The 27,343-nt window shown below is 44.7% G+C and overlaps 1 protein-coding gene across 1 annotated transcript in view; it reads left to right on the top strand.

Annotated features, from left to right (window-relative positions):
• Window positions 1-27,343, top strand: part of LOC146557337 (titin-like) — a 178,885-nt gene that overhangs the window by 19,577 nt on the left and 131,965 nt on the right. The window contains exons 27-68 of the mRNA XM_085248349.1: window positions 318-578; window positions 667-927; window positions 1,404-1,667; window positions 1,808-2,068; window positions 2,166-2,426; window positions 2,835-3,095; window positions 3,727-3,868; window positions 3,966-4,134; window positions 4,399-4,630; window positions 4,835-5,119; window positions 5,205-5,324; window positions 5,463-5,651; window positions 8,518-8,562; window positions 8,908-12,573; window positions 14,867-15,145; window positions 15,353-15,919; window positions 16,132-16,413; window positions 16,490-16,768; window positions 16,854-17,135; window positions 17,216-17,494; window positions 17,587-17,874; window positions 17,984-18,262; window positions 18,370-18,651; window positions 19,380-19,658; window positions 19,776-20,054; window positions 20,180-20,458; window positions 20,546-20,833; window positions 20,920-21,198; window positions 21,280-21,561; window positions 21,683-21,958; window positions 22,035-22,313; window positions 22,405-22,683; window positions 22,810-23,097; window positions 23,179-23,457; window positions 23,711-23,992; window positions 24,335-24,613; window positions 24,701-24,982; window positions 25,071-25,349; window positions 25,454-25,741; window positions 25,849-26,127; window positions 26,208-26,489; window positions 26,818-27,096. Of these exons, the coding sequence (XP_085104475.1) occupies window positions 318-578; window positions 667-927; window positions 1,404-1,667; window positions 1,808-2,068; window positions 2,166-2,426; window positions 2,835-3,095; window positions 3,727-3,868; window positions 3,966-4,134; window positions 4,399-4,630; window positions 4,835-5,119; window positions 5,205-5,324; window positions 5,463-5,651; window positions 8,518-8,562; window positions 8,908-12,573; window positions 14,867-15,145; window positions 15,353-15,919; window positions 16,132-16,413; window positions 16,490-16,768; window positions 16,854-17,135; window positions 17,216-17,494; window positions 17,587-17,874; window positions 17,984-18,262; window positions 18,370-18,651; window positions 19,380-19,658; window positions 19,776-20,054; window positions 20,180-20,458; window positions 20,546-20,833; window positions 20,920-21,198; window positions 21,280-21,561; window positions 21,683-21,958; window positions 22,035-22,313; window positions 22,405-22,683; window positions 22,810-23,097; window positions 23,179-23,457; window positions 23,711-23,992; window positions 24,335-24,613; window positions 24,701-24,982; window positions 25,071-25,349; window positions 25,454-25,741; window positions 25,849-26,127; window positions 26,208-26,489; window positions 26,818-27,096 (14,571 nt within the window). The remainder of the gene's footprint in view (window positions 1-317; window positions 579-666; window positions 928-1,403; window positions 1,668-1,807; window positions 2,069-2,165; window positions 2,427-2,834; window positions 3,096-3,726; window positions 3,869-3,965; window positions 4,135-4,398; window positions 4,631-4,834; window positions 5,120-5,204; window positions 5,325-5,462; window positions 5,652-8,517; window positions 8,563-8,907; window positions 12,574-14,866; window positions 15,146-15,352; window positions 15,920-16,131; window positions 16,414-16,489; window positions 16,769-16,853; window positions 17,136-17,215; window positions 17,495-17,586; window positions 17,875-17,983; window positions 18,263-18,369; window positions 18,652-19,379; window positions 19,659-19,775; window positions 20,055-20,179; window positions 20,459-20,545; window positions 20,834-20,919; window positions 21,199-21,279; window positions 21,562-21,682; window positions 21,959-22,034; window positions 22,314-22,404; window positions 22,684-22,809; window positions 23,098-23,178; window positions 23,458-23,710; window positions 23,993-24,334; window positions 24,614-24,700; window positions 24,983-25,070; window positions 25,350-25,453; window positions 25,742-25,848; window positions 26,128-26,207; window positions 26,490-26,817; window positions 27,097-27,343) is intronic.

Here is a 27,343-nt window from a genome sequence, read left to right as displayed (position 1 = left end):
TTTCAGATTCTGCTGAATGCAACTTTCTTTAAAATCATATGAAAACTTGCACCTGCTTCTTACATATATAGTCTGACATGAACATCATGACCTCGTGGCATTTACAAAACTAGAACCAAGCCCATGTGGTACATCTTTATTATTGAATGAGTCAGATGGATAATTGTGAAAAAGTGAAAGCAAGTCATCTACATTTCCTACAATTTTATTGTACATGTACAATAAAAATGGCTATTCTATTCTATTCTATTCTATTCTATTCTATTCTATTCTACTGTACATCAGTTCGAGGCTTAACTATCGTTCTGTCTCAACAGCTGTCCAGATTGTGACACCAATGAAAGACAAACAGTGCTCCGAGTCTGAAAATGTCACCTTCGAGGTTGAGGTCTCTCACCCAGGCATTGACGCTTTCTGGACCTTTAAGAGGCAGCCGATTAAAGCTGGTCCCCAGTACAAGATGGAGTCCAAGGACAAGAGGCATAGGCTCACGGTCATGAATGCAATGAAGGATGAAGAGGGCGAGTACATGTTTGCTGCTGGTGAGAAGATGTGCAGTGCTTCACTCACCGTAACAGGTACGCAAAACACACTTTTATTGCACACTTAAATAGTTCAGAGAAGATTTCTGTCACCAGGCAGTAACTGGCTATCTCCTGTCCCCAGGTGGTGCCATTAAGAAGCCCCTGCATGATTTGGTGGTAGCTGACTCCCAGACCGCTGTGCTGCAGTGTGAAGTTGCTAACCCATCCGCAGAGGGCAAGTGGCTAAAAGACGGTCAGCCTGTTGACTTCAACGAGAACGTGCTGAGCGAGGTGGACGGTGCTGTCAGACGCCTCGTTATCATCATCACTAAGGCCACTGACGTTGGAGAGTACTCTTACCAGGTCGCCACCTCCAAGACCTCAGCCAACCTGAAAGTCGAGGGTAGGTCCAGCTTTCCATGGAAACACACACGTAGATCATACAGCCAATGCGGATCAGGAGGTTAGGAAGCTGAATTTGTTTGTGAAGGTGCTTAAAGTGTTTCTTTGAACACGGGCTGCCTCTTTATTCATGTCCAGTCCAGTTTTCAGAGCAATTATATTTTTCTGTCTTATGTCTCTTCACTGATATGAAGAAATATTGTGTCAACACATAACAGACAACTGAGCAAAGAACCAGTTTGCAGTTGTTACCAGCAACCTGCCATAAAAACACACCATTTGTTGACTCTATGAGTGCAGACATTTCTTCCAAATGATCGAATGATACTTTAAATTTAAATCATTTAGATCTAGTCTGCTGACTCGTACCTGCCCACAGCAACAACCACAAAGACCCACCCTGTGAGAGTTTAATTCTGGACTCAGCCACTTCACTTGTTTAACTGTTACCTTGCCTCTTGGTGTTTTTCTCCACAGCTGTCAAAGTCAAGAAGACCCTGAAGAACCTGAATGTAGTCCAGACTCAAGAAGCCACGTTCAGCCTTGAACTGACCCATGAGGATGTAAGGGGAGCACAGTGGATCAAGAATGGCGTTGAGATCCAGCCCAGTGATAAATATGAAATCAGTATTGAAGGCACACTTCACACATTGAAGGTCAAGAACTGCAGCACACAGGATGAGTCTGTTTACTCCTTCAAACTGGGAAAACTGTCTGCAAGTGCCAGACTCAATGTGGAAAGTAAGTATTAACTATTGATTTTGGAATAAAACAAAAAGCTTTTTGGCTCTGTGCCTACAAGGTTGGGAAATTTACCTAAACCACATGGGACCTCTAGATTCCTAAAGCTTTTTACCAACAGAAGACCTCTTTTCCCACAGCCATTAAGATCCTGAAGAAGCCAAAGGATGTGACAGCACTGTCAGGAGCAACAATTGTATTTGAAGTTGGCATCTCAGAGGATGACATCCCAGTGAAATGGATGTTCGATGACAAAGACCTGGTGTCTGACGAGCGCTACAGCATCATCTCTGAGAAGAAGAACCACAAGCTGATTGTCCACGACGTGGACGACAGCGTGCAGGGCAACTACATTGCTGTCATAGGACACCTGCAGTGCAGCGCTCGCCTCGTTGTTGAGTGTAAGCATTATCACATCAGTAGTTTTTGGACGTAAAAAATGCTAAAACACAGGCCAAGGTCACGTTAGGACTAAACATGTCTGTATTTTACTCTTAGCTCTACGTGTCACAAGGCCCATGAAAAACGTGGAGGTCACAGAGACTCAGGTGGCCACATTTGAATGTGAAGTTTCTCACTTCAATGTCCCGTCCACCTGGCTGAGGGATGGTGTGGAGATTGAGATGAGTGAGAAGTTCAGGATTGTGGTTCAAGGGAAACTCCATCAGCTGAAGATCATGAACACCAGCAATGAAGACTCTGCAGAGTACACTTTTGTCTGTGGGAACGACCGCATCTCTGCAACGCTAACTGTTAACCGTAAGTTACCATCAGTGAAACTTAAACCTTTAGATTTACAATGTATCAATTCATCAATTCGTTCTTCAGAGACGTTTCACATGTTGCCAAATCATTACAATGTATCAAACCATGAAATGTCTTTAAGTAACTTTAATTGGATTCTTTCATTTCTCCTCTGAGTTGGAAATCTAAACATTTTTGTTACTAAAAAAAAGAAATAATTAGCACATTCAGATTTTCTAATTGGATATTTATGACAAATTATAAGTATAAGCCACTTTCAATTACTTTGTAGTTTAAGGTGAAAACTCTAACCGATCAGATGTTTGCACTAAGGATGACGTTACAGATTAAAAAACACAATTTTGTATTCTTCACTGTACTTAAACATCTCTTCAAACTTATTATCACTTTGCTGTTTTCCAGCTATTCTGATCACAACGATGCTTGAAGACCTGAACGCTCAGGAGAAGGACACGGTCACATTTGAGGTGAATGTGAACTACGAGGGAATAACGTACAAGTGGCTGAAGAACGGCGTGGAGATCCGCTCTACGGACCGCTGCCAGGCTCGCTGCAAACAGCTCACTCACTCTCTGAGCATCAGGAATGTTCACTTTGGAGACAGTGCCGAGTACACCTTCATGGCTGGCTCTGCAGTCACTTCAGCTAAACTTCACGTTGAGGGTAAAATGCTTTGATTCTAATTTAACTTTTCAATTGACTTTTCACATTAGATGTTTTTGGACTCCATCAACTTCAAATAAAATTATTTCAACACCTCACCGTGTTTTAGCTGGTTTTTAAATGTGTGTGTCTGTCGTTTGCCTGTACAACCATCTCCGTTACCCCTGAAAGACATTTAGAACTTACTGAAAGACTCTTAAAGCTACTCTAATGGACTATCACGAGTAACTCTGAAATAACCAGCAGAATCTAACACATTTGACATGTAGCCTCACTCACAGGACACTTTGAACTTTTCAACGGACTTCTGGAAACTCCCCAAATAAGTTGATCCTCGTTAATGCCATAGGAACGCATACACGATTCTTTCTGTCACTACTAGAACCTCTAAAAGGTACCCTTCAGACCTTTTCTTACGGCCATTAATATTACTAATAGACATTTAAAACTGTGAACGTCCAAACTTCCCCAAGGACTCCTTGAATCTTGTTCTTAGTAGTACCTCCTCAATGAGGAAGAAAACCTTGCAGAGGACGACTAGAGCCTCTGGGCTCATGAGTGATTTGTTTCCATAAGGTCAGACACACTGATAGATGTAGGTAAAGTAACTGTATCTATGTCCCTGTTTTAGCCCGTGTGGTTGAATTCACCAAACACCTGCGGGACCTGAAGATCACAGAGAAGAAGAGGGCAACATTTGAATGTGAAGTTTCTGAACCAAACATCCAGGTGATGTGGATGAAAGATGGTCAGGAGCTGGAGCTGTCCGACAGGTAGAGTCCTTGATAGTCAGTTGTGGGAACAATTACTGAGTTTTACCAACATAGGGATCAACTCTTAAACCTTCTACACCTTCTTTGTTTGCTACAGGTACAAAATGACATCGGACCAGTTTGTGCACCGTCTGGTTCTGCCCTCTGTGCGTCTGTCGGACGCCGGTGAATACACCGCTGTGGCCGGTTCAAGCATGTCCAAGGGTCACCTGGCAGTCGAGGGAAGAGATGTCAGAATCTCAGAGCCAGCCACCAGGGACATCACGGTAAGATTAGGTGGTAGACTCCATAAAAATGCACCAAATCCTGGGATTTTCATACTGTCTGTCAGTTTATGTGTGACGATGACAGAAATATTTTTCAGACTTTATGATCTTTGAGAGCACACACTGCCGATCATTTAATATATTCTTTTTCAGATATTTTGTCCTACAGGAAGAGATTTCTTAATAATTGTGACAATAATTATTTTTTTTAGAAATACTAGAAGGACGTTTCTGGTGTTGAGCTAATCATGTGGTGTTTTTCAGGTTGTTGAGAAGCAGAGAGCCACTTTTGAGTTTGAGGTGAATGAGGATGATGTAGAAGGTCACTGGCTGAGAAATGGAGTGGAGCTCCAGTTCACTGTGGAGGAGAGGTTCAATTATGCCACCATCAGGAAGCTCCACCGTCTCACCATCTCTGAGACCTTCAGGAGCGATGCTGGAGAGTACACCTTTTTAGCCGGCAAAAACAGGAGCTCTGTGAACCTCCACGTCAGATGTAAGAGCTCCAGTCCTGCATCAGTCCAGCACTGCTTTCCTTCTTTGCGTGAAAAACCACTGGACAGTTTCTGAAAATAAAAGTGAAAAGCTTAAAAATGATACTTGTACTGTTTAAACGTATCTGTTTCTATTATCATCAAAGTATTCTTTGACCAGAGGACCAAGCAGAGTATTAACCTTTCTTTCTTCTACTTTCCTTCAGTGCCAGAGCCACCTCAGATCATCCGGGAGATGCAGCCCCAAACCGCGATCTCGGGCAGGTCAGTTCGCTTCTCGACACAGGTGAGCGGCCTTCCTCAGCCTCAGGTGTTCTGGTACAAAGATTCTGAGGTTCTGTCCACGAGCTACAAGTGCAAGTTCCTCCATGATGGAGATGAGCATACGCTGCTGCTGCTTGAAGTCTTCCCTGAAGATGCAGGCATCTATAGCTGTGAGGCCAAAAACAACTACGGAGAGGTGACGAGCTCTGCATCTCTCACTGTGGAAGGTACATATGGAGTGTTTGATTGGAATTATGAATTATTAGCCACCAAATCGAGCGATGACTTACGGTGTCTTTGTCTTTTCTGCAGTTCCGGAGGTGGTTGAAGCCGTGGCTCAGGTTTCCCCTCCAGTCCTCATCGCTCCCATGAGGGACCTGCTGATCTCAGAAGGACATCCTGCCCAGTTCCAGTGCAGCGTCTCTGGGGAAGGTATTGACCGTTACTCGTCCCCTTTACTGTCATACGGCATTTTAAATACTCATTGACCATAAATCCTGTCGCAGCTGTCATCAGTGTGGTGTGCCGTAAACGGTTTTTCCTGACTATGAGAAAACACTTTCTCTCCAGATCTGCAGATTTCTTGGTTCTGCAATGACAGAGAGATCAAACAGTCGGACATCTTCAGGATGTCTCATTATGATGACACCTGCCTGCTGGAGATTTCCCGAGTTCTCCCCAGCCTTGAAGGAGAGTACTCGTGTGTTGCTACAAATTTGGCAGGAATGGTCACATGTGCTGCCACTCTGAATATTGATGGTGAGTTCAGCAGACGTTCGCATACTAATTGGATAAAACTGACAGGCTCTTACTGCACGTTCATCAGCTGCCAAGAAGGCCCTAAGTCGGTGCATGTTCCTCACAGGATTGATTTTAATTTTAGAATATCATGTGGATTTCCTGTAAGACAAGGTCTGATATGTATAACGTCCAACGTATCGAGAACCGATAGTCAAAGTTTAACAGCACTCGCTGACTACGGTGATATAATGATGGCAGCATGTAAGCACGTTCTGATTGGCCAGGTGTGTTTTAAGTCTCCCTCCATCCGTCCGGAGCCATGAGAGCGTGTTACACAAGAAGTTTACTTACTGGCAAAACATAAAAGGAAGCATCTATTGGCAAGCAAAGCAACCTTAACTGAGCCAATAGAAAGATGCATGGTTCAGCCGGGGGAAGTGGCAAGCATGTCAGCTGTACTGGAGATCAACGCTGCTGGCTGCACAAAGATTTTCCTTTTCTTTTAATATCCTCGTGGAGGACAGAGCCTAGCTTAGCACTCACAAATAAAACTGTTCAATATGTAAAAACATTTAAAATGTCAATTCAGGACAGATCAAATCTCCTGCAGCTGTCAGCGGCTAGCACTGACGCCACGTCAGCTCTTATACCGTCGTGGGGAAAACCATGAGCCCTGCTCATGTTACAGTCACTGTGTGCATGACGTCTCCTGGATCTTTGTGCAACCAGCCCTTGGACTGGAACGATTTTCCAGCCACTCCATCAAACTCAGATTTCATACTTTCAGTGCGATGATGTGAGAAACTGACTCGTTTCTGTGAGCATGCAGCTGCTCCACACTGAATCTGCTCTTATCCTCACTGGAAGCATCATCTTAAAGGTCTCTTTGCAATGCATGACGTCTTCTCTCCAACACAAACAGTATTAATGGTCTTTATTGCGAAACTGGAGTTTTCATGTCAGAGGAATGCCGCATGGTTCAGCCACTGCTGGACTTTGGAAATGTTCCTCACACTCAAGCACGGATGTGATCGCTGGCTGTGTTTTTCTGTTTGTTGTTGTTCTGTTCCAGTCGAGCTTGCATGATTGACAGCGGACACCCACCACTGTCCACTCCCTCACTCATCATTATTGATCCTCAACGCGCCACTCCCACTGCACTGTTGGCAACAGGCTGTGACAGTAACCTGGAGAAATCCGTAGCGTGATGATGTGTTGACCTAATTCTTCTACTCTTTCTTATTGCCCAGATAAAAAAGCCTTAGCTAGCGTGTCAAGCACTGGGGCTGAGGCTAAGCTATTTCAGAGACTGGAGGCTCAGAGTGAGAGTTTCAGCTCTCTGTCAGTGGGACAAACAGCCCACAGTGTTGAGTTTACTGAGACGATCACCGAGAGCTCCTCTGTGTCTTGGAGCACGATTGAGATAAGCTCGATGGAGAGGAGCTCTGAGAGCAGCTTTGACTTCAAACTCTCAGCCAGCCCGAAGCTGCTGATGGAAATGAGCGATGTCCGAGTGAAAAGTGGTGAAATGGCAGAGTTCAGCTGCTCATTCGACGGCCAGCCCTTCTCCGGGGTGATATGGGAACATAACGGCGAGAGCCTGGTGGACACCGAGCGGGTGAGAAGCTCTCAGAGCGGTGGCTTTTTGTCCCTGGTCATCCAGGGCGTCGGTGTGGCGGACCAAGGCACGTACCGCTGCACCGCTACCAACGAACATGGCCACAACAGCTCCTCTGCTCAGCTCACTGTTGAAGGTGGTTAATCTTTCTTTTTTTATCAGCCTGTCTCTCCATCTGGTCCATCCCACCTTTCCAGCTGCTCCTCCTGCTTAGTGCTCCCCCACCCCCATGACTTAATATTTAATATGTTATCCTGTAACCTCTTGTAGTGTAATAAAATAACAAACCCTAGTCCAGTTTATCCTCCCCTCCTGTCAGCTTCGCTACGCTAACCTCATCATTCATCCTATTAACCCTTTAGCATTTAGAGTCATGGCCATGTACTCTGTGACCCCTAATTACTTTTCCTAACTCTATTCTTACCCAGCTAAAGAAGCAAATCTCAAAGCAGAAACCCCCATCCCTACCGATTCAGTGCACAAAGTGTTACAGGCACACAGGGAGAGCCCTAGAGATCCCTCTGACCAAGACAAGCAGGAGGTGGTGGAGAAGCCGGGACCATCACCTCCATCTTCCCAGAGACCTCACAGCCTCATCAGCCTGTTGTATTTCCCTGACGTCGTGCCTAATGAATACCAAGGTCATCGCCCTTCCAGCTGCCCCGACTTCCTGATCAAACTCCCCCCTGAGCTGCTGATCAGAAACAAAGGCAGTGGCTCCCTGAATTGCGTCGTGAAGGGGCTTCCCACTGCGTTTGTCATTTGGCTTTACAACCAGTTGAATGCTGAGGAAACTGTGTGTTACTCTGTGAAAAATCAAGACCCCTCAAGCTGTATAAAAGTTAACAATGTGGGACCTGGAAAAGGGGGCTCTTACGTTTGCAAAAATATCAGCTCAGCCGGAGATGCTGAGCGCAGCACAGTGACGAAAGGTTGGCATCTGCATGCTTTTGGTCCTTCTGCTCGCTAAGGCTTCTTTACACCACTCATTCACACTGCTCTTCACCCACACAGCCAGCAGAGGCACACTTCTTCACAGGGTGACAACACTTCTTCAACGAGGTCATAACCACTTTGTGCTCACACCACTTAGTGTTTGAAAAAAAGCCCAGCGGTGCTGCACACTAAGAGACCAAACAGGAGCATGCACAAACGTCAGTTAAACGAAACAAAAAAGGGATGGATGCACGAGCCACCACTGGTTCTAACAGTCTCCCGGGAATCTTTAGGAATGTTTTTAATTTGTGAACATCTGTGTCTTTACAGTAACTACAGAGGAGAAGGTGACTCAGGTCCAGGAGGAGATAAAAGGTAAATATGGCTTTTATCGTGATGTCTCCATCCTTGGTCTTAGTTGTTTATGTTCTTTGTCTACAGGTTGTGTTGGTAAGAAGTTCAAGGGCACTTTTACGAGTTTACTTTGATAACTGAACCAAGTTCAGAGTGGACTCGGGACTTTTATTATCTGACTCTGATGATGTAGAATTTGTTTTGATTGAGGAAAAAGTCTTTGAATCCTGGATGCAGCGTTATAGAAGTTTTTAGTCAAACATGTAAAACACTGCTCCTGTACTGAAGCTGCAGTTTTCCTGTTTTCAGCAGACTGTACTGTGGTTGGAGTGTGAGGCTGATTTAACCTGTGATTATTCCACTCAGTCTTCTCTAGCTCAGCCGTCACAGTGGAAGAGGAAACCCAGGAGTCATACTTCACTGGCATAAAGTTAGCAGACAAAACCAAAACACTTGAACTTGAACCAGAGTCTAAACGCTTCTCCAGCACTTTGGAAAAGAAAAAGGAAAAACCAGTTTTCCTCAGTGAACTTTCTCCGGCAGCTGTGACTGTCGGAGAAACGGCTACGTTTACCGTCAGAGTGTCCGGCTTCCCTAAGCCCACCGTCCAGTGGTTTCACAACGGGCACACTATAACCAGTTCATCCGTGTATACATTTATTCACGAACACGATGAGTACAGCTTGGTGATTAACACAGTTCACAGGGAATGTGAAGGAGAGTACTCCTGCACGGTCAGCAACAGATTTGGCCAGTCAACCTGCACTTCCTACCTGCACGTTCAGGTGAAGGAGCCAGAAAAGCAGGAAAGAGCCGAGGAGAGAACATTTGCAGTGACTGGTAAGCGCCCAGAATTCACTAAAACTATAGAATCTCTTCAGCGGCAGGAGGGGGCTCAGGGTGTCTTCAGTTACACTGTGACTGGAGATCCTCTCCCTGAGGTCCAGTGGCTTAAAGGCACTTCCCACATCCAGCCTAGTGGGTTCTGTATCATTGTGAACAACCCGGATGGATCCGGGTTTATTAACATTAAGAGTGTAAAACAGGAGCACAGTGGCATTTACACCTGTAAGGCCTCAAACCAGTACGGGGAAGCCTCCTGTACTGCAGAGCTGCTGGTGTTCAGGGAGAAAGCTCAGGAAGAGGACACGTTAGTACAGAAAACACAAGGTTTGACGATATCGATGGCAGAACAAACCGCAGAACTCCGATTTCACCAGGAAAGATCCCAGTCTGAACACATGATCTATACCATTAGTACTGGAGACCGACAGATTATTCCCAGTGAAGAGGTGGAAACGCTCAGAGAGCTCAGCATCTCTTCTGCCACCCTTCATCGTGAGCAACTTACCCACCAGGCAGCGGTGCTGCAGTCCCATGAAATAGAGGAGAGGGTTTCATTAGCCCCCAGCCATCCACCTCAGGTCTCAGCTGTCCCTGTTAAACAGCATCACGTGGCTGCTTTCTTATCCTCAGTCCAGGAGAGACAAAAGATCACAGCGCAGCACTCTGAACGGATTCTCAGCCCCGAGGTGGTTGAGCTGGAGTCAGCCAAAGAGCAACCGCCCAAGCTCGTGTCAGCTACGTCTGAGGAGGTCCTTCCCCTCAGCACGGTGAGAGCTGAGGCACTGATAGGTCAGAGTCCAGAACACGTAAAGACCTCCAGCGAGCCGAGGCAACTTGTTACTAGTCACCAGGTCGAGCTCGCTGTACCTATCGCTGATGAAATCTCAGAAGACATGCACAGACAAGAGGAGGAGAGGAGCTTCAGAGTCACAGAGGGGGTAAAGATTTTATACTCTGCTCAGTATGCAGGACAGCTTCAACTTACAGAAGGACACACTGAGCATCTTCCAGCTTTAGATGCAGACATTAAAGGTTCAGCTGGCAAAGAGCAGCCGAAACCAGTGGTAGCACCAGTGAGTGAAGCCAGAGTGGCTTTATCCAAAGAGCAAAAGCTTGAAACACAAAGACCAGAGCAGGAGAGCATTACCCCGTGCAAAGACATGGTTTATAATTCAGCCGTACAGACCGAAGAGAAATATGAGCTCTGTGCTGATCAAACAGGACAAGTGCCACATGGGGCATTTTCTGTAAGTGTGCAGCCACAGCAGGAGGGAGAACAGCTTCTGAATCTGCAGGTTATCAGTGATCAGGAGGTTTTACTGTGTGAGGGAAGGTTGAGCAGTGAAAAACCTCCAACAGAACAAGCAGAAGCGAGCAAAAGTCCGACTTTGCTGCATTCAGTGACTCAAGAAGAACAGAGGACTGTAGTTTGTGAGGCAGCTTCAGAATTCGAAACAAAGATGAACGCCACCTCCGTCCAGCCAAAGCAAGAGTTGGTGCAACCAAAACGCCTTCAGTCGGTCCATTCTCTAACAGTTTTACCAAAAGAAGGCATACTCGCTGTCACCAAACCTGACCAGCAGGTGGCAGCACAGAAGCTGGAAAAGGCTAGATGGCATGCAGCTACCTCAGAAGAGAGAATGGAGGTCACTGCGGATTACCACAAAGATCTTGACATGTCTGTGATCAGCGCTCAACCACAGCCGCGTACTGAGTCCAGGCCTCTACGCAGCCTTGCTGTGTCCTCCCAGCCCATGCAGCTCCCAAAAGAGACTCCTTTTGTTACGAGCGTCACGCAACAGCGAGCATTAGTCCAGGAAGAGGATTACTGGAATATCATGCAGTCTTTGATCATCACAAACAATCAAAGTCTGGAAGAGGGTCACACTACTAGCTTCGAAACTGATGAAAAATTTAAGCCTGAGATTAAAATTGAGGCCAAGATACCAAAAAAAACAGTTTTCATAGAGGAAAAAGCAATGGCCACCGAAAGCTGCACTATCTTAGAGGCGGCTGAGGGGGACTTTGCAGTCCAGATCCAGGAAGGTCAGTCGGTCCGACAGTCAGTGTTTCTAGAAGAAAAACAAGTCATCGTAGGAGAGCGGTCGAGTGAGATTGGTAAATTCGAGGGCTCCGCGGTCAGTGTTAAGACACAGCCTAAAGGGTTTCTTTTTGTCCCAGAGGCTCAGGATGCTCTGACTTTACCTAAGGAACTGAATTTCATCATTTATGCCCCCAAACCATCTAGTTTGAATGTACGACACCAGCTCAGAGATGCTCTTCACTCAGCTGTGGCCAGTAATCCACCAGTTTTACTGGCTGATGTTGTTGGAAGACTAGAGGCAGCGGAGGTCCATGAGGTCAAGGTTCAGAGAGAGCCCAGGCAGGCTGCATGTTCCTATCTTATCACATCTCCAGGTTCCCCCCTGGAGATCACGCTGACTTTTAAAGGTGATTACCCTCAGACAGCTGACCTTAGGCATGAACTCCAGGTAGCTTTGCATGCTATGGTTTCCCAAGAACAGCCAAGTCTTACATCAGAGCAGCCGGGCACCATGCACACTGATAAGCCTCAAAAAGTGCAGGTCAGCTCAGTGTCCTCCAAGGAGGTGTTGTCTTCTGTGGTGGACTCTGTGGTGGTGGCAGAGAGCGCAGGCAGTTTACTTCCTGCTGTATCTCAGTCTGCAGCTCTGACGACAGAAGCCAGGGCTTCCTTTCAAAGTGCGACACTTCAGAGCCAAACCGAGGTCCACGAGTCCAAGAGCAGCAGGACGGTTAGATCAGAGAAGGACGGCACAGTATGCCAGGCTGAACAGCATGTGGACATTTTTGTCCACAGAGAAACCAGAGAGGAATATCTTTCAGAGGCAATCATGATCAGTGAGTCCTCGGACAGTATCACTGATTATCCCATCATCGTAGATGTTCTGGAGGATGTCTGTGCTGAGGAAAATGGCAAGGCTGTGCTTACTGCCAGTGTTAAATACGTCACCAAAGTTAGCTGGTTTTTCAATGGGAAGCTGGTGAAATCTGGCAAAGAGTTCAAGTGTTTTAAAGACCGTGACACATACACACTAGTTATTGACAACGTTGTCAAAGACCACCATCAAGGAGAGTATGTCTGTGAGGCTGAGAATGAAGTCGGCAAGACGACGACATCTTCGAGGCTGACTGTGGTGCCACGAGGTTTGATGATGGGAAATTCTTTGATATCATCATCATCCACTAACTTCACGCTAGGGCTGCTCAATTAATCAAATTTTAATCTCGATTACGATCTGGGCTTTCAACGATCATTAAAAATGACTGAGCCGATTATTAGCCCCTCCCTCGTGCTTTACTCTCACGCTGCTCCGTGTGGCAAATCGAGCGCACCTCTCTGCATTTCGAACACTCGTCACAACAATAAGAGGACCCGAGGGAAGCTCGGAAAGCTAAGCAGAAGTTATATGGAGAGGAGTGTGACTGCCGTTGGTTGAAAAGAGGTAAAAAAACTTCAGTGGTGTGGAAACATTATGGGTTCAGTCAGACGTGGATCAAGTAGACACAGTGTGTAAACTTTGCTACGGTGTCGTAGCTGCACCAGAGCAACACTGCAAAGTTCACTAAACATAGATGTTTACATTTTTCATTTGTTTCTTATATTGCAAACATTTGCACTGTTATCAGTATTTGCACACTATTTTATATTATTTTTTAAAGTCATTATTCAACACATTGTAATTGTTAACCCTTTAAAGCCGGGCAGAGGCACGCTCTGTTTTGTGTAACTATTTTTAAATCCCTGTAGAACCGGAACCGCGTAAGCTAGCACAATAATTTTTTTTGCATATGAAACCGGAGGAGTTGTACTTACATCTTATGCCATCAGCTTGTCCTCGGTCACGGTTTCCTTCCACATAAAGTTTTGCAAAAATTGCATAAAAAGCGCTTGCAGGAACAAAAACATAATATTCCAGAAACACACTTTGCAGATCCGATCAGCTGTTCCTAACACTTCCCACATTGAACAAGACGTCAACGCGAACCATCGCATGTATGTCATTTCCTGCCCGAAACAGGAAGTGACGTCATTTTCACGGAAAATGTATTTTTTTTACTTGTAGGCCTTAAAAGCCTATACTGGTGTTTTTATAGGTCATGTTTGACTTTTCTGAATAGTTGCTGGGATGCTTAGAACTCGAATTGCAATGCTGGAAATATTTTATTTTGATGCACCTGCTGTTTTCTTTGCAAATTTGCATCATAGGATTGTTTTTTTTGCTTTTCCTGCAGTGTATATAAAAACTGCTGTATCTCCAAAATAAAACTATGAAGACACTCAAGATAAATTTCCTGTGGTGGGAAACTATTTTTTGCAACTTTTTTGTATTTAAAGTTTTGAGGGATAAACCTCTTAAATTGTCAATTTTTTTGGAGTTTATTGCACTTTTTTGCAATTTATGTCGTTACTATGGACTTAATGCATACATATTATTAAAATATGGGCTATAACAGTTGTATAGCAACTTGAAATGCTCCCAATGGCACTACAACATGTAAAAAATGAATATAAGCTCTGGCGGACTTGGTTCTATGGTAGGTCTTAAAGGGTTAAATAAATATCGTCAAATAATCGAGATCTCAGTTTCAGTGAAAATAATCGTGATTATCATTTTTGCCATAATCGAGCAGCCCTACTTCACGCTGTGGTGAACGTCTGCTGTCTGCAAACCTCAACCAAAACTCAAAGCTTAGGAAATGAGCACAAAGGCAGAACTGAAAATGGCTTACAGCAGGGGTCCCAAAGTCATGGCCTGTAAAACTGACGAACGTGTGCACTTATGTCTGCATTTTTACTTTGTTAAATACGAACACAATGATAGCAGAAGTGCTGCCACGTGTGTGGGCAGACAGACCAGTGACGCCTCATTGAACTACGAAATAAACACAATTAGTGAGGAAAAAACGTCTCGTTATAAAATATTTGAAATTTGAAAAACAAACATTTTCAGAAGTATTTGTGGGAGTTTGCTTGTTTGCTTTTCTTGTTCCACTTCAACACTAAGGTGGCCGTCCAATGAGAGGACGCTGCCAGCCCACAGCTCATTTACCTTCGAGACACCTGGCGTGCAGTTTTTTTCAAAAGAAAAGCATTTGGACTTTGAGGCTTTCAGCAGACAGCAGTGACATGATCACATCCCACTCCATCTACTCCTCTACAACCTTCACAGCCAAGCAGTCTCCTTTGACCACATGCCTTTAATCATTCATGTTTGCATGCCTTCTCTCCTTTTGTCGTCACAGACTTCCTGTTCATCACTTCAGCCTGTTCATTTTTTCTCCTCCACTTTCATCCCACCATAACTTTGTGTGTCGCTTTCCGTCCCAGGTTCACTTCATCACCGTCTCCAGTACAAACACTAATTTTTGTGTCATTTCAGCACCTGCTGTATATTCACATGTTCTTGTTGCCTTTTTCTCTCTTTTGCAAACACAGTGAAGCCTGTGTTCAGGAACAGAATCGTCCCAGTGGAGATAAACATCGGCAGCTCTGCCATGTTTGAATGTGAAACTGAGGACGCTCCAAACGTGAGCTTCAAGTGGTTCAAAGATGGACACCCCATCAAAGAGGGTGAAAAGTGCAGGATTATCAGTCGCTTCAGCGCTTCCTCCCTGGAGCTTCTGAGGACAACCAAGGATGACAGTGGCGAATACACCTGCAAGGCGTCCAATCAGCACGGCAGTGATGAATGCTCCGCCTCCCTCGGTGTCACAGGTAAGAGCAGTGCATTTTTCCTTCTTCTTGGCTGGTTGAGTTTGGAACTCATGTTGTTTTCATTCCCCTCCGAGGGGATGAATGGCGCGTTTTCGTCTTTGTGCTGGCGTTTTGTTTGTGCAATTGTTTCTTGCCCTGTCGGTTTGATTTCGCTTAAGGTAAAACTTATTAACACTGATTTGTTTCTCTTCTTCTTAATCCCTGTAGAACAATTTCCTCCTGTCTTTATAAGTAAGCCTGACCCTCAGACTGTGTATGTTGGAAAGAGGGCTGTAATGCAGTGTGTAATAGCAGGAACTGCTCCTCTGAATGTTGTCTGGCTTAAAGACAACCAGGCCTTACCCAAAGTGCCCGCACACTACCAGAGCTCTTGTGAAAAGAATAAGCACACTCTTGAGATACCCAGTGTTGAGGCAGCTGACAGCGGGCTTTATGTGTGCAAGGTATCTAACAAAGCTGGGACAGCTGAGTGCCACACGGAGCTGTGTGTTATCGATAAACCCAACTTTGTAAGGCCCCTGGCTTCAGTCGCCGCTGTGGTCGGAGCTGCTCTGCACCTTGAGTGTCAGGTGGATGAGGACACTGGAGTAACTGTCAGCTGGACCAGAGATGGCAGAAAAGTCCACCAGTCTCCCGACTATAAACTGTTGTTTGAGGATAAGACAGTTACTCTTGATATCCTAAAGACCACACTGAAAGATTGTGGAAATTATGTGTGTACAGTGGCAAACGAAGCCGGCAGTGCGTCTTGCTCCACCACGGTGAAGGTACAAGGTAAGAGCTATCTAGTTAAGTTTCAGGGAAACTGCAGCATTTGTAACTTTTGCAAATCTGCAGTCCTGGAAGTTAACACAGTTCAATTCTCTGGTGTCCATTTTAGATGATAGACAGCGACTTAAATCTCTCCTCTTTCATTGCGTGGTTGCTGTTTTTAAATGCAGTCTTTGACTTCACAATAGCTTTTTGTTAACCACACACCTCTGCAGAGCCACCCGTCTTTGTAAAGCGGCTGGAAGCCACAACAATTTGGAAGCAGGGCAGCACCGCTCGCCTGCAGTGCACCGTCAAAGGATCTCCCGAACTCCACAGCACCTGGTTCTTGAATAACAGTGAGCTGTCCACTGGTGGCAGACACGCTGTCAGTCTGAAGGACGGTGTCGCCACTCTCGAGATACACGATGTCCTGTTGACTGACAGTGGAAACTACACCTGTGAGGTTCTCAACGAGTGCGGGTGTGAAAGCTGCAGCATTAAAGTAACAGTGAAAGGTGTGTCGAGTTTTTGGCAACAAAAGGCCCAAGTCTGTGCAAAAACACATATAACCGAACTGTATGTTCCCTTTAGAACCTCCGTCATTCAGAAAGGAGTTACTGTCCACCGAGGCAGTCAGAGGGTCGGTAGCTGTGCTGGAGTGTGAGATTGCAGGCTCTGCACCGCTCGAAGTGTCTTGGAAAAAGAATAAGAAACGCCTGTCCTCAGATAAGAAGTACAGCATAGTGTCACAGGGATCACTGGCCTCTCTGGAGATCCAGTCCTTTGAGAGCGCTGATACTGGTGAATACGAATGTGTCGTATCCAACGAGGTTGGGTCAGCAACCTCAAAGTCAGTACTTAAACAAAAAGGTTAGTGGTGTAAAAAAGGACTTTCATTACAGCGTCCCACAGTCTGGCAGGTGTTGACATTATGATACCAATCGTGTTATTTCAGAGCCACCTGTGTTCTCAAAGAGGATTGAGAGCGCTACAGCAGTTTTGGGAAATACAGTGAAATTACAGGGAACCCTGAAAGGTTCAGTTCCCATCACCATTAAATGGATGAAAGACTCTGAGCTCCTCAGAGATGATGATCCCAACATCAAAATGTCCTTTGTGAACAACATCGCTAGTGTTTCCTTCTCATCTGTTGAGCTGAAGCATGGTGGGAAGTATACTTGTCTCGCTGAAAATGAGGCAGGACAGCAAAAATGTGAAGCTATCTTAACTATTCAAGGTTAGAAAACATTCCCATTACAAATGTCTTCAGAGTTCAGATCTAACTGTTTGTTAAGTGTAAAATTCAATGTGTTTTAGAACCTGCTCGGATTTTAGAGAAAGCAGCCTCCATCAGCGTGACTGCAGGCGACTCTGCCACGCTGGAGTGCACCGTCTCTGGAAGCCCTGAACTCAAAGTGAAATGGTTCAAAGACGGCAAGGAGATGATCGGTGGTCGTAAATATAAAATAGCAGTTAAGGAGAACACTGCCATTTTAAAGATTCTCGCAGCAGATAAAGGTGACACTTCCGAGTACAAGATGGAAGTGTCCAATAAAGTTGGAAAAGACGAGTGCACGTGCTCGGTTACAGTTATAGGTCGGTTTTAGTCAATAAAACATCATTAATATCAATTTGTCCGATCAGCACAAGTGGAGCTTGTAATATGTTTGATATACTTCCCTACACAGATCGTGCAGTTCCCCCGTCCTTCACCAAAACTCTAAAGAAAGTGAATGGGAGCATTGGCAGTAATATCACGTTGGATTGCAGGCTTGCTGGATCTCAGCCGATGGCTCTGTCTTGGTACAAAGACAATAAAGAAATCCTCAGCGATGCAAAATATAAGCTTGATTTCAGTGAGAGTACAGCCTCTGTGACAATAACTGGCCTGGATCAGAGCGATGGTGGAGTTTATACATGCAAAGCTTCTAATGATGCTGGAGAAAAAGAAACCAGTGGTACTCTTTCCATCAAAGGTCAGAGAAGCTGCATTACCTCAAGTTAAGCAGTAGCCATTAGAGATCAGCACAGGCTTAGTGACAGGGTGTGAACTGATCTGCTGTATTTCTTCCCAAATGCCTCCAGAACCTCCAGCCTTTACCTCGAAACCTGAATCTCTTGATGCATCCCCGGGATCACACGTTGTCTTAAAGTCTGACTTTACGGGATCGGCTCCACTTACCGTTAAATGGTTCAGAGAGGAGAAAGAGATTTTCACTGGGGGAAAGTATTTCATAAAGAAAGACTCCTCTTCCAGCTCCCTGGAACTTCATTCTGTGAAACCCAGTGACTCTGCCAAATACACATGCCAAGTATCCAACGACACTGGGAAGGTTGACTGCACTGCAGCGCTCTTCATAAAAGGTGCAGAAAAGCTGCTGCTTTCGTTCTTTCTTTAAAAAGTGTTAAAAAGCTGTTTTCCTTTAATTAACCTCTTTATCGCATCTATAATTGTTACTCTTGATTTACAGAAGCCCCAACATTTACGATGAAGCTTGAACCTTCAAAGCTGCTGAAAACAGGACAACCTCTGGAGTTGTCCTGCAAAGTGCAGGGCACTCCTGTTATTACTGTCACATGGTTTAAAAATGGCTCAGAAATGGTTTCAGACCGCAGACACAACATGACCTTCGACGGCTCGTTGGCCACTCTGGAGGTTGAGAGTTGCTCTGTAGAGGATAGTGCAGATTATGTCTGTGTGGCATCCAGCAAGGCCGGCAGGGAGCAGTGCAGCAGCTCAGTAACAGTGAAAGGTTGGTTCACTCTTCACCGGTCAAAGACTCCGTTTCCAACACCAAGATTAAACCTGGTTCAAGACGCAGGTCTTCATCTAGGTTTAGTTTGTGAAACTTGCTAATTGATTTTACTCTTGTTGCTGTCCTCAAACTTTACATTTGTTTCCATCTAAAGTCTGGTCCACATGGGTTTCTCACATGTTCGGTGCTGCATGCATTATATGGACGTCAGTGCAGGGTTTAGTTACTCTCCATCAAAGCAGAGACTCCCAGAAACAGTATATTTGTAAGAAGCTAGGAGGGGTTTCTGGCCTGACTGTTGGTGTAACTGGTTGTCAGCCATGTTATTAACAGCTGACCTTTTCGTACAGATGTTTAATGGACAGACTGCATTAACTGACAGTGTGAACTTGTGTTTTGAATATGCCGTGCCATGCTAACCCTATAAATCAAAAATAAAGAGCCAAGCAGGTTATTCAAATGCTCTGAAATGTCCATGTTTTATGAGGGTGCGTTGGCCCTTTGCCTCAGCAGATGGTCTAAAGAAATAAACCCATGACACATTACCTGTAACCCAAGGATTACCAGTCATTTAAAAACCACTGTCTGCTACAGGTTCACTGTTACTCAGAAAACCTAGAAACTAGAGTTTAAAGGCTAAATGAACTCTGTGGACCAGACTTCCCACATCAGACTAGAATTATTTCTTCATGCCTGTAAATGTAATTTTATTCTCTGTTTTGTAGAGCCTCCATTGTTTGTGAGGCCTTTTGAATCAGCTGAGCTTGTTACGGAGTCTGAGATTATCTTGGAAGCAATCGTTTCAGGTTCCCCTCCATTTGAAATAAGCTGCTTCCTCAACGATAAGCTGATCAGAAATGACAAAAGACATAAAATCAGCGTGGAAAATGATACAATCACTCTTCAGATCTCACACTGTGAGGCCGGAGACGAAGGAACGTACAAGTGCACTGTTTCAAACGATGTTGGGGAGACATCTTGCTCTTGCCAGATTTCTCTGAAAGGTTTGTGGCGGGAGAGTTTGCCTCGCTGCATGCGTCCACTTTCATTGCAAAGGTTTAGGATTTCAGTTTCATTTAGACTGCCTGTGAATGATGACAACATATGTGTTTTCTCACTAGAACCACCATCATTTGTTCAAAGACTAAAGGATATGTCCTGTATTGTGGGCTCTGAAATCTCCATGAAGTGTATGTTGTCTGGGTCACTTCCCATGACTTTGTCCTGGATCAAGGACGATTGTGAGCTTACGGAAGACGAGCATTTTAAGATGTCCTGTGAAACCAAAAGTGCCATGTTGAATTTGAAAAATGCTCAGTTGTCACATGGCGGGAAATATGTCTGTCAGGCGCAGAATAAAGCCGGGACCCAGAGATGTGCCGCGGTGCTCATAGTGACAGGTTTGTACGATGTTCGTGGGTCTCAATCGTCCGCTTTTGCCTTTGTGTTGAGCTCGCCGCTTCATCTGTCGCATGCAGCGCAGTGATCAAAACTAAGTTACCTTTGAATCATTTTGTTATCGCAGAGCCAGCAAGTATTTCAGAGCACCCAAAGTCCATCAGTGTAACCCATGGCGACCCAGCCAGACTTGAATGCAGGTTTTCAGGCACTAAACCGCTGAAGGTCAGATGGCTTAAGGCGGGAAAGGAGCTGCCGTCAGGACAGAGATACAGAATACAGAGCACAGACACGAGCTCTGTGCTCAAGATGATAAAAACAGAGAAGAGCGACGGCGGTGACTACACTGTCGAAGTTTCAAATGTTGCTGGGCACAGTTCCTGTGACGCATCAGTCACAGTCTTAGGTCGGTTTGCCCAAAGCTTTGTTGAATCTGTTTGCAGTTCTTTCTACAGTCACCCTGACAATGTTTTTTTCAACTTGTATGTAATAGATCAGATTATTAAACCGTCCTTCACAAGGAAGCTGACAGAGACTGAAGGTATAAAAGGATCGTGTGCTCATCTAGAGTGCCTCGTGTCTGGTTCTCTGCCGATGACGATACAGTGGTACAAAGATGAAACAGAGATCCAGACTTGTCAAAAATATAAATGCACGTTTTTCGAAAATGTTGCTTTCCTGGAAATCGGCTGTCTCGACAGTAGAGACAGTGGGAGCTACACTTGTGTGGCTGAAAACGAGGCAGGATCTGCCCAGTGCTCCGGGAGTTTGTGTGTTAAAGGTTTGATCTCATGCATCATCAGTATTTTTTCAGTTTTTTACAGACTTGTGTTGTATGACAGCATTTTGGGGTTTTTCCACCAACAGAAGCACCACGCATTCTTGAAAAACCGGACTCCAAGAATGCGTTGCCTGGATCAAAGGTTAGGTTTACTCTTCGTGTCTCTGGCACACCTCCGCTCGCCATCAAATGGTTTAAAAACAAAAAAGAAATCCTTCCGAGTGCCAAGTGCTCTGTAATCAAAGACAACACTTCAAGCTCCCTAGAGCTCTTCTCTGCCAAAACCTCTGACTCTGGAGAGTATGTCTGTGAAGTTCAGAACGCTGTGGGCTCCGCTTCATGCAAGGCAGCGCTCTTTGTAAAAGGTTAATATTGGAGCTTCATCCTTTTCTTCACTTTGAAAATGATGACCGTCTTTAAGTCGCTTCTTCATGTATTTATTTCAGAGCCCCCATTTTTCACTGAAAAACCTGAAGCGGTGTCATTAGTGAGTGTCGGAGGCAGCAAGGTGTTTGAGTGTAAGGTTGCTGGTACCCCAGAGATCTCCATGAAATGGTTCAAAGATGGAGTTCAGATTCGCCAAAGCCTCAAATACAAGATATCATTTTTTACCTCTGTTGCCGTTTTAGAGGTTTGTGTAGTTAGTCAACAAGACAGCGGGAAATACTTCTGTGAGGCCTCCAACGAAGCAGGCACAGAGAGTTGCATTTTTGAGCTTGTAGTGAAAGGTTGGTTTTCTTTTCTCTGTTTATGTGAAAATTAAGATCAAGTTGAATGCTAAGTTCTGTATGTTATTATTTTTAATTGATCCAAAGGTTTCTTTAGAGCGCTTTGCTTTGTTATTTTCAGAGCCTCCGTCATTTGTTGAAGAGCTATCATCTCTGGAAGTCGTTAAAGGTTCCACGGCAGCGTTTGCTAGCAAAGTTGCAGGAAGTGCTCCGTTCAGTGTCACGTGGTCTAAAGATAAAAAGGCAATTTTATCCAGCCAAAAGTACATTGTTGTTGATAGTGAAAATGTGGGCTTAAAAATCCAGGACTGCGACGTGGATGATGTGGGCACCTACCAGTGCGTGGTAGCCAATGAGGTTGGGAGCTGCTCTGGCTCGGTGGTGTTGTCTCTGAAAGGTTGGTTTTATCGATGACTCCACACTCAATGTGTTATATATGCTCTGGTATTACAACAGTGTCTTCTCCCTGTTAGTGCCTCCAAAGTTTATTGAGAAGATAAAGAGTGTCTCCGCTGTTGTGGGAGATGCTGCAGTGTTTCGTTGCTCTGTGGAAGGGCCCCTGCCACTCTCTGTGCTATGGAAAAAAGATGAAAACTGGATCCAAGATGATCCGAAGATCAAGCAAATTTTCCAGAACAAAGAGGCCACTCTCAGGGTTCTTGCTTGTGAGGCTATTCACAGGGGGAAATATACCTGCCATGTTGTAAATGAGGCTGGGCAAGATGTGTGTTCAGCAACACTGACTGTGCAAGGTACATTTACTTCAAGCAGTTTATCTAATATTAGGCTGATTTCCAACTACACCAAGAAGTACATTTACTTCTTCTCTTTTTGGCATCTTAGAACCACCAACGATTGAAGAGAAACCGGAGGTTGTTAAAGTGACTTGTGGAGATCCAGTTAGCTTTGAATGCAGGGTAGCTGGAACTCCTCATATAAGTGTGAGATGGATCAAAGATGGCAACGAGCTCCATTCGAGCAGAAAGCATAATCTCTGCTATGGGGGCAACCTCAGTAGACTTAACATAATGTCCTCTCAGCTGGAAGACGGTGGAGAGTACATGTTTGAAGCCCAAAATGCAGTTGGGACTTGCAGATGTAAAGTGAAGCTGGTTGTTTTGGGTTGGTAGACACCTTTCACTCTTGGTTTACAGCTTTACATGTGTATTTACCACAGTACAAATAGAAGACACGGATATTTGAAGGTTTTCTCTGACATTAATTATCTTCTGCTATCATTTTAAACAGAAGAGTTGATTCCTCCCACATTCATTAAGAAATTAACAAACATTCAAGGAATCATGGGTTCAGTGGTGACCATGGAGTGCAGAGTAACCGGTTCGCTTCCTCTGACTGTTGAATGGAGCAAAGGGAAACAAAAGATTACAGAGAGCTCCAAGTACAAACTTGTACACACTGAAAATAGAGTCTTGCTGGAGTTAAAACTTACTGGGAGTGTTGACACAGGAGAGTACTCCTGCAAAGTTACCAACAAAGCAGGCAGCTGTGTGTGCAGTGGAGTCCTCACAGCTAAAGGTTAGCATTCAAAGTTTATGGGTTTATCAGCTCACGGGCTCTTAGTCACATATCATCATCATTCTTCTCTGTTGGTTTTAGTGCCGCCAAGATTCATAGATGAGCTTGAGTCTCAGGCTGTTATTCCCAAGTCTGACGTATTCTTCAAAAGTGTCTTTGAAGGGACGTCTCCGTTTATGGTGAAATGGTTCAAGGATGGCATCGAACTCATCACTGGGCCATCGTGCAGAGTTAGACTGGAGAAATATTCCTCCTCTGTAGAGCTCTGCTCAGTGGGCACTCTGCAGTCTGGGATTTATTCCTGCCAAGTTAGCAACGAAGCAGGCACGGCGAAAAGTGCGGCACAGTTACTGGTGAAAGGTTGGACTATTCTTTTTTTGTCCACCATCATCGCCGTGCATTTAACTCCATCTTTTTTCTCCATTTTTCACAGCTCTTCCCTGTCTTCATGTGTCTTTTCTTTGCTTTATTGCCTTCCAGAAATATCTGTGTTATTTTCAGAGTCCCCTGCCACAGCAGCCAGTCATGTGTCTGCATCCTCCATCCGTCCCATTACTGCTCAAGTGCTACTTTATGCTGAGGATAGTAACTTGATATTTTTCTTACTTTGCAGAACCACCTCAGTTTGTCCTGAAACTGCCTCCCACTACGTCTGTGAAACAGTACGAGGGACACTGCTTTGAATGCAAGGTCACCAGTGTACAGTCTCTGAGAATATGCTGGTACAAAAATGACCAACAGATAACTGATGGAGGCAACTATAAAACAATGTGTGTTGACTCAACTGCATACCTCCAGATCTCCAATGCAACATTTGACGATAACGGAGTTTACTCTTGTGAGGCTCATAATGATGCTGGCAGTGCAAGCTGCAGCAGCGTTCTCACAGTTCAAGGTCAGCTTTTGAGTGGAGACTTGGCTTGTGGATTTTGCCTCCTCTGAACATATGTTGCATGAGGAAAAGGATAATTCCCTGTGTTGGAAGCTTGGATTCGCTGTTTCTTTCTGCAATCGTGTCTTTTTTCTTCAAAATCAAATTTGTCTTCCAGTATGTTGGGGAACACGATGTAACCTACTCTCCTATCATGAATATTAGGACTCTCATCATGAGCTTTTCTTTTTCTGTTTAACCCTCCACAGTATTTCTATTGGTTGAAACTGTCCGGATGAACTGCTTGCTTCGTGTTACGTCTTCATGAATGCTTCATCTGTTAATATATCTCATTGTATTTTCTAGAGTCCCCCTCCTTTGTTAAAACTCCAAGCCCTGTGGAGGGCATAAAAGGCAAAGATGCTAGTCTGCATTGTGAGATGTCTGGCACCCCACCCTTCCAGGTTAACTGGTACAAAGACAACAGGCCACTAAAGGAGGATAGAAAATGCAAGATGGTCAATGTGGGCAGCTTTGCTACACTTCATATTATAAAGCTGGAGCAAGATGACGTCGGGCTTTATGAGTGCAGGGCGTCGAACAATGTAGGAAGTAAATCGTGCCAGACTGTCATTACTCTGAAAGGTTAGTGTGATATTAGTGGTCATTTCCTCAAAGCTTGGCCACGTGCGATCACCTCTCCTCATCTGTGATCTTTCCATCACTGTTCAGAACCACCAGTGTTTGTGGAGAAACTGGTCGATCGGTCAGTGAGACTCGGTCAGCAGCTGACGCTGACAGCTACCGTGCACGGCTCGGAGCCACTGACTGTGTCTTGGGTTCAGGACAAAGATCATATTCTCAGAGAAGATGACAACAGGAGGATCACCTTTGAAAACAATGTGGTTGCTCTCGTAGTGCCCCAGGCTGACTCAACCACAGCTGGTAAATACACCTGCCAGCTGAGGAACGACTGTGGAGCGGTCGAGTCGGTCTCTCAAGTGACGGTTCTAGGTTTGTAGAACTCCAAAGTTAATTGCATTACCATTGCAATTAATTACCAGGATTTCTTTAGCCTAATGCGTTCTTGCATAATCTTTAGAACCTGCTGCTATCGTGGAAAGCCCGGAGCTGTTGAATGTGAAGTCAGGAGAAACTGTATCTCTTGAGGTAACAGTATGTGGCTCACCAGAACTGAAAACTACATGGTTCAAGGGCAACAAAGAGCTCTCTGCTAATGCAAAGTATCATCTGAGCTTCAAAAAGCAGCTTGCCACCCTGAAGATTCTGTCTGCTGACAAAGCAGATGCCGGAGAATACACACTACAGGTTACGAACCACGTTGGAACATCCTCTTGCAAAATTAAGCTCACAGTCTCAGGTTTGTGTTTTTTGTGTTCGCTGCCGATTTGTGAGCTTGTCTTCTTCTTGTCTTCTTCTTTTTATAAGCAATCAGCTCTCCATGTTATTGTTTCTTTACAATAGATAAGTTGATTCCACCGAGTTTCATAAAGAAGCTGAGAGATACCCACCTTGTTGTGGGTAAGCCTGGTGAGATGGAGTGTAAGATTACCGGTTCTACTCCTTTAACAACTTCCTGGTTCCATAATGGCCAAGAGATAAACAGTGGGCCAAACTATGACATTAGCAGCATGGATAATGTGCGCACGCTGAGAATTCCAGTGATTAAGACGTCAGATTCTGGCAAATACACATGTAAAGCTGTGAACGCTGCAGGAGCCAGTGAGACAAGTGCTTCAATGAATGTGACAGGTCAGTAATCCAGAGACCAGAATATTTTAAACATGGTTTCCTCAGCCAGGATCAGAAGTTTGGTTACAACAAATCTTTTTTATTTGAATCTTTTTGTTGGAAATCAGAACCACCATCTTTTTCTGAAACGCCCGAGGCTCGAGAAACGTTGCCTGGCCAAAGTGTGTCTTTCTTGGCTAAAGTGAAAGGCAGCATTCCCATAAAGGTCAAATGGTTCAGGGGAGCCAAGGAAATGCAGCACGGGAGAGGCTGCGAGATCTCCCTGAAGGACGACGTCGCCACGCTGGTGCTTCATAAGGTTGAAAAGTCTCATGCAGGAGAGTACACCTGCCAGATCGTTAATGATGCAGGAAAGGAGAGCTGCTCAGTTTTTCTGTTTGTAAAAGGTTTGTTAGCATTATATATGCCCGTCTTACAATTCATGCACTGATTTTTATTTAACTGACGGTGGACTTACCCCTCTCAGAGCCAGTCCACTTTGTGAAGAGGCTGAGGGACATTTCCATTGAAAAGAACAAGCCTCTGAGGCTCGAGGTCGCATATGCTGGAACCCCAACTGTAAATGTAACCTGGGAAAAGGATGGTAAACTCATCCAAGCCTCTTATCTGCACAATATGATCACCACAGACACCTCTTGCATCCTGGAGGTTCTGAACTCTGAAAGGATGGAGGCAGCTGGTAGATACTATTGTGAGATAGACAATGGAGCTGGAAGTGACAAATGTGAAGCACAAGTTACAATCCTAGGTAAAATGATTGGTTGTGCATGTAAATGTGGATCCCTCTGTTTTTCTTATGGTGACTTATGACCATACATTCATTAATTTGGCCATTTTTTTTTTCCCGATATTTTTATTAAAGTTTTTGCATCGACTTTTACAAAAGACAAATTGAACAATATGCCGTTTTCTTTTTAAAGAACATAAAGCAATATAAGACATACACTCCCACCTCATAATTATAGCAGTACCAGTGGGTGTACAAACAGAAAAAGGAAAATTTTTTTAAACACATTTTTCATTTGTATGTTTACACATCTGTACTTAAACTAAACCACCCTGATGTCTCACTTTAGAACCACCATACTTTGTTGACAAGCTGGAGCCAGTGGAGGTAACTATGGGTGAGGCGGTGACCTTAGAGTGCAGGATTGCAGGAACTCCTGTGATCTCTGTCGCCTGGTTTAAAGAGGATGGAAAGCTGCGCAAGTCCAACAGTTGCTCAATGGACTTTGCAGATGGCGTTGCCACTTTGCAACTGTTCAAATCTACCAAGTCTGATCACGGTGAATATATCTGCAAGGCCGAGAACCGGGTTGGTTCAGCCTCCACCAGCTGTAGCGTGACTGTGAAAGGTGATGCTCACGTTCACTACTTCATTTTTCTACATTAATGAAGAATGAATGAAGCCTGGTGTGACTGTCAATATTTTAAAGACATTTTTCGAGCTGTTTTGTTGAGTTACAAGGAATCTTAAAAGTCAGCAGCAAGCTTTAATCCAGGTTCATATTTAGAGGTTTCCCACCTTTCAGACAGTCAAAGGAGCTTGCAAAGAAAAGCGTCTGGACTTCTTTAAGTTGCTTGAAGACGTTTCACCTCTCA

Source organism: Mchenga conophoros, linkage group LG16 (assembly GCF_057382185.1).
Source record: "Mchenga conophoros isolate Kocher_MC1m ecotype Shallow Benthic linkage group LG16, M_conophoros_male_GT1.1, whole genome shotgun sequence".
NCBI classification, from domain to species: domain Eukaryota; kingdom Metazoa; phylum Chordata; class Actinopteri; order Cichliformes; family Cichlidae; genus Mchenga; species Mchenga conophoros.
Note: the sequence above shows the minus strand (reverse complement) of the source record. Positions and strands in the feature narration are given on the sequence as shown.